Source organism: Haemorhous mexicanus, chromosome 12, assembly GCF_027477595.1.
Source record: "Haemorhous mexicanus isolate bHaeMex1 chromosome 12, bHaeMex1.pri, whole genome shotgun sequence".
Classification (NCBI taxonomy): domain Eukaryota; kingdom Metazoa; phylum Chordata; class Aves; order Passeriformes; family Fringillidae; genus Haemorhous; species Haemorhous mexicanus.
The window spans coordinates 9,841,020-9,847,173 of record NC_082352.1 but is presented as its reverse complement, the minus strand read 5'-3'; the positions used below and the strand labels follow the sequence as shown (position 1 = coordinate 9,847,173).

At 58.3% G+C, this 6,154-nt stretch overlaps 1 protein-coding gene and 1 long non-coding RNA gene across 2 annotated transcripts; one reads left to right on the top strand and one right to left on the bottom strand.

The window, feature by feature from the left end:
• Positions 1–203: 203 nt before the first annotated feature.
• On the bottom strand, positions 204–1,222 carry LOC132332607 (uncharacterized). The gene is made up of 2 exons (XR_009487950.1): positions 1,093–1,222; positions 204–764 (listed from the first exon to the last, which is right to left on the bottom strand). It is a non-coding gene; the product is annotated as an uncharacterized LOC132332607 (long non-coding RNA).
• Positions 1,223–1,337: 115 nt separating this feature from the next.
• Positions 1,338–4,301, top strand: CBLN1 (cerebellin 1 precursor). The gene is made up of 3 exons (XM_059857059.1): positions 1,338–1,867; positions 2,085–2,204; positions 3,364–4,301. Exons 1-3 carry the CDS (start codon positions 1,601–1,603, stop codon positions 3,559–3,561), a joined length of 585 nt encoding a protein of 194 aa, XP_059713042.1. The 5' UTR covers positions 1,338–1,600; the 3' UTR covers positions 3,562–4,301.
• The last annotated feature ends 1,853 nt before the right edge of the window (positions 4,302–6,154 follow it).

Below are 6,154 nucleotides of genomic sequence, written 5' to 3'. Positions count from 1 at the left end.
CACTACATTGGTTTCCAGACTGCTTCGCTGCTGAGCATCTAAAGCGCGGGGTATTTTGTCCCGCCCTGGGAGGCTCCTGACGCCATTGGTTCCCGCTACATCCCTTCCCCTCAGAGCCAGCCAGTACCAACCCACGGGCAGACTGATACTTCACAGACTGTCTGAACAACTTCACAGACACTCATTTAACTTAGCAGGGCAGCTATATGAATAAAGTTTTATTTATGGCAGTTTTCAGAGAGGGAGAGATCCCAGGTAAAAAATCTTACGAATCACACAATTGGAACAGCACAATAAAATAAAGTAAAGCATTTACCAAAATTTATAATGATTTGCACTGGAGCCCAGTTTTGGATGACATTCAGTTTCCCAGAGAAGATGCTAAAACTCCATAAAAGTTTTTATCTCTGAAGATCAACTTTGTAAACAGATCTGCCAGTTAGAAAATAACTCTGTTCCAGTCGTTTGTTTCTAAGCTCTTCATTTACAATCCCAGGTGATGATTTTTTGAAAGCACATCCAGAACGAACACAGGTCAGACGTCCACTGAGACAAAGCAATCTTTGAACTTTAGGAAACAACGACGACCCTAAACCCGCGCTCCGGGCTGGTCCCATGGCGGGGCAGGGCACGAAGTCCCGGCCCGGCGGGACTGTCCCTGTCAGCAGGGCGCTCTGCCGGCCAGGAAAGGCTCTAGACGATGTCGGAGTTTCTTGCTCGGGAAGCCTTGCGGTTTGTTCCTCCCCGGGATGCGAACGAGGCGGCTGAAGAAGACAGCGGAGCCTGACACTTCTGAGAGGGGTACCCGTGGCATCCCGTCCCTCTGTGCGATCTCCGGCGGGAGGGCCGCGGGGTCACAGCCGGTGATGCTCTGGCTGTTCGGAGGCGGCAGCCGGCCTTAGCCCGGCCAGCAGCCCTCTCCCTTCCAGCCTGCCTCGCCCAGCTGCACCGCGGAAAGCCACGGCCCCGCTCCGCCCCACGGGCCCTCAGCCCGGCTCTGCCCGACGCCCCGGTCCGAGCTGCTCCACGGGAGTTCTCGAGCCCCTCCCTGCCTCAGCCCCGCGCGGTGCCTCCGCGCCCCGGCGCTCCTACCTACGCGGTGCGGTGCGGTGCGGGCGGCTGCCGGGCACCTGCTCCCGCGCCCGGGCCCGCGCCGCCCCACAAAAGCGGCTGCGGCGGGCGGCGGCAGGCGGACTGCGCGGCCATTGGCGGCGGCGGCGCGCGGCGGGCGCCGGTTGGGCCGGGCGCGGCGGAGGCGGGCGCGGGGCGCTGACGCCAGCGCGGGGCCGGTGGGGAGGCGGGGCCGCGCCCCGCGCCGTCTTTGTGCTCGCCGGCAGCCCCGGCAGCGCCGCCGCCTCCCGCCGCCTCCCTCAGCCCCGCTCGGCGCGGCGGGCGGCTCCGCTCCGCTCCGAAGCGCTCGGCCCCCGCTCCGCACCGCAGCGCTCCGCGCTATGTGTGCCGGCGCTCCCGTGCCTCCTCGCGGCCGCTTCCCACCCGGCGGGGCGCGCTCGGCCCCGCTCTGAGCGCGGCGGGGCAGGGGAGCGAGCGGAGCGGAGCCCGGACGGTGCCGCCCGGCGCGGAGCGAAGGGAGCGCGGCGCCATGCGGGGCTCGAGACTGGGGCTGGGGCTGGGGCTGCTGCTGGGCGCGGCGTGGGTGGCGTGCGGGCAGAACGAGACGGAGCCCATCGTGCTGGAGGGCAAGTGCCTCGTGGTGTGCGACTCCAACCCCACCTCCGACCCCACCGGCACGGCGCTCGGCATCTCCGTGCGCTCCGGCAGCGCCAAGGTCGCCTTCTCCGCCATCCGTAGCACCAACCACGAGCCCTCCGAGATGAGCAACCGCACCATGATCATCTACTTCGACCAGGTGGGGCGGGCGCGGCAGGGCTCGGGCGCTCCGGGGCGGCGGGGCTCGGGGCGCGCCGCCGCGGGAGAAGTTGCCGGGGCCGGTGGTGGGGCCGGGCCGGCGACGCGCCGCCCCGCGGGGCCCTGCCCGCGGGAGGGGGGGGCGCTGGGAGCCGGGGGGCAGCGGGGCTGGGCTCCAGTAGCCCCGCGTTGGTGCTGACCGTGCCCTTCCCTTACAGGTACTAGTGAATATCGGCAGCAACTTCGACTCGGAGCGGAGCACTTTCATCGCGCCCAGAAAAGGGATTTACAGTTTCAATTTTCACGTGGTGAAAGTGTATAACAGGCAAACCATCCAGGTCAGCCCCGAGCGCCGTCACCGGGCTCCGCGGGCACCGCGGGAGGGAGTGGACGGGTCGGCGCCCCGACGGGGACGGGGCCGTGCGGGCGGCGGGGCGGGACGCGCCCCTGAGCCGCCGCGGGAGCGCAGACCTGCGGCGATTCTCTGCTCCAGGGGACTGTGCCCAGGGGGGCTACGGAGCCCCACCAGGCCTCCGCTCGTCCCATCTCCGCATGAGCCGTCCCGGGATGGGAGGAGGTCGGCCGCCTGCCGCCCCCTCCCAGCTTGTCCGGGCCCTGGGGCTGCCGGTAGCATCCCTGCACAGAGCCCCTAGGAACGGCGGTCCCTGGCAGGCTTCTCACCCACTCTCCTGTGGCAGAAGGTTTCATAGGGATTTGCGGTTCAGGGAGGTGACTGTGGCATGGAAAAGAATGAATCTGTGCATGTCTATGCAGCTACCCTGTATGTACCTGCCTTTTCTATGGAGTTTGATGCATTTGCTGCTCTAGGTAGGGTTAATAAATTACCGGCCTGAAGCCAGGTAGTGTAATCAAGACAGGAAATCTGACTGTATAATGATGCACTTTGCAAAGGTGTATGGACAGCTATATAGCACCGTTCTGGTGCAAGTGGCTTAACACCTTTAGCTTGGGCAGGTAGTGCATTATTAATGTGGGGTGTGCAGTCCCGGGATCATTAACGCGAGCTTAGCAGACCTTATTGACTGTGTTGTGGCATATTGTCTTTGCTGCCTAACAAAGGAAAACTACCCCTTGAATACACTTCAAAGGCCCTGACTCCAGCGGCTGTGGCTCTGCTCCTCGCTGTCTCTGAGGTTTCGCATAAAGCCATCTTTCAATAAGTACAAGCAGACCTCTTTTCATAGCCTGAAAACACAGGCACCCTATTGAAATTCTCCAAAATAGGATCAATGTCCTGCTTTATATGCACCGGGTGTTTTGATGTGGTTGTCGGTCTAAAACAGTGGTGAAAGACTTCTTCCTTTGGAGTACATACCTTAGCTGGGATTAGACTGGTATTTCTTTTTTATGAGGCTGGAGTTTCAGCTGTCAGAAGAGGCCTTTCCTTAAATAAGCATTTTGCCTGTTAGGCGAGCCCCAGCGGTGTCATTGTCTGACTTTAATTGACAGAGGGCTTTGTTTTATCTTGCTCTTTAGGTGAGTTTGATGCTAAACGGGTGGCCAGTGATTTCTGCCTTTGCAGGGGACCAAGATGTGACCCGAGAAGCTGCTAGCAATGGAGTACTGATTCAGATGGAGAAAGGAGACAGAGCTTATCTAAAACTGGAGAGAGGAAACTTGATGGGAGGCTGGAAGTATTCAACATTCTCTGGATTTCTAGTGTTCCCGCTTTAAATCACTTCTCATCCAAGAAAAGGGAGAAATCTCTTACAAGTTCCCAAGTCAAAGCTGGGTTTGAAGAGTCATGGACAGCAGACTTTTTACATTCAAATATTAAAGAAGCTTAATCCTGCTTAGGTTTGTGTACATCTGCTTTGAAGAATTACTACTTATTTTTGTTGTGTTGCAGCCAACAGGCGGGAGACACTATAATTGATCAAACCCCCATTTATATTCTTCTCTCTCCTCCCACAAAATTAGTTCCCATCTCTGTGTCATTGGTGTAATCTGCCATTGCTCCCCCATGGCTTCTGCCTCACACAAGTAGACTTTAGATATTTTCATTGTTCTTTACAGCATATTTTGTAGTTTTGTTTTTAAAACATGTTAATCTTGACTCTTTCTCTGAGTTTAACTTTTAAAAAAAGAAAAAAGCAAAGTATTTTTTGAATACATGGATGCCATGATGGAAGGGAAAATGCAATTCTTGCTGGGTACTGGCTGGCAAAAGGAAAAAATTTCTACATGAAGAACTATCCACAGCCAAGGCTGACTAAAGTATTTCACTATTTCTATGTAATTCTGAGTGATTGTGAAATTTAAGGCTGCTAAATGTTTTGATGCTTGTTTTGCTCTTGTACAACGTGGCCCAACTAAACGCCAGGAAGTATATTGAACTTTTACTATTACTCTGTAATATATGTGTGAATATTGAAAATTAATTTTTGCTTTAATTCAATAAAGTTTAAATGGGACTTTTATTTTTCTTAACCAGAAATAAGGTTTCTCAATGCAGGTAGGGCGGGGGAGGAGGCTCGGCGGGGTCCCGGGGCTGCTGCAGCGGGAGCGGTTCGGGGGGCGCGGCCCGCTGGCCCCGCTGCCCGCAGCTCCCGCGCACGGGTCCCGCAAGCCCCGCGGGCGGTGCCGGCAGCCCGAGCGGACCCGTCGTTAGGAGGAAGTTTCACGCCCTCTCTGATATCCACTTATTTATAGCATTTATCTGTATTATATTCTCTAAACCAGATCGCATTTTATACGGCTGCCTAAAACCACCTGACCATGTGCACTCGAGGCTGGTACTATTGATTCGCTGGTATTATTTGTTTACCGTCTTTTGAAGATATAAATGCTATAATTTTGCAGTACTCAAAGAGATTACTACTTTTATTAAAAGGTGCGTACCGAGGATTTCGATTGTATCTAAACTTTAATGTGAAATAAATCGGTGAAACGACGCCCGGGCTGTGTGCGTGGCGCGGCGGCTGCTGGAGCGGGGCTGCCCCGGCTGCGGCACCAGCGGAGCCCCGCGAATCCCCGGCTCCCGGGAAGGAATTTAATTAGCTCCAAGAAGGGGGGATTAACACGAGCACAATAAGCAACGCTTCTCGCTTTATTCACAGGTTGTGCCCTGGAACAGACGGGCGGGGCGGGCGGGGACGCGCTCCGCGAGGGGCGGCGGTGGGGAGCGGGGTCGGCCGGAGCCGGGAATGGCCGCGGCCCTCGGACTCCAAGTGGAATACACCAGCCTGCTGCCAGCCCTTGCTCCTCTGTCACCCTGCGGCGCACGGGCCAAAGCGCCTCCTGGGCCCGCGGTTGCCGCCTGGCCCAGGTCGTGCTTCGCGCCCCGCAGGAGCAGGGGAGGCGCGGGCCGGCCCTCCCCAACCCCGGCCAGCAACTCGCCGGGAGCTGGCCAGGAGCCGTGCGAGGGAACGACTGAGATCTGGAGAAGGAATAATGACGGAAAGCAGCCGGACTGCGTTCACCTGGAATTATAAACTGCTCAAGACAACCAACACGTCGCATTCTCCGGCCGCAAGCTCCTCTATCAACGCGAGACACTTTATCACCCTTTCCCGAAGCCTCTCACACCGCGCCGCCTCCCTCCCGCCCGGCTACCAGCGCCGTGCCCCCTTCACGCCCTCCTCTCCGGAACAGGTCAGGGCGTGAGGAGCCGCCCTTGCCTCCCGTGACCGCGGGGAGTGGGCAGTGGGGGAAAACAAAAAAGGCGAGGGGGAAAGGAACAAAAAGTACTAGGTTGCAAGAGAAAGCAAGGCGGCCCTGTGACCTCCCCGCCTAATCGCGCCGGAGCCAGGCAGCCGCTCCCGGCTGGGCCCGCCGCGGGGGATCCCAGCGATCGCCGCAGGTGCGGGGGCTGATGATGCTGATGCTTGTCTTTTGTTTTTTCCTTTTCCCTCCTCTCCCTTAACTCGAAACAAATAAACCCGCCACCTTCCGCTGAAAGTTTTCCCCTGGTTCTGAGCGTCTCATTAATATTGTGCAGCTGGATATTACATTACTCCGATCGCAGCAAATCGCTGCTCTGCGGCTGTTATAAAACGCCGCCGTGGCTGCTTGAAACAGCCTCGTCTGCTCCGCGCCCGCGCAGAGAGCCCCCTGTCCCTCTCAGCGATGCTCCCCTCAGCGAGCCCGCACCTCGGACCGCCCGGAGGCGCCGGGCTGGGGCGGGACTTAGGGCGTCCTGGCTGAGGAGGTAAAGCCGCTGCCACCGCCCCGAAACCCCCGTGATGCTCGGCCACCTCGCCGGGGCGGCGAACCTTTGCCCGTGTCCTGGCCGGGGGCCCTGGCCCGGGACCCCGTCCCGGCTCTC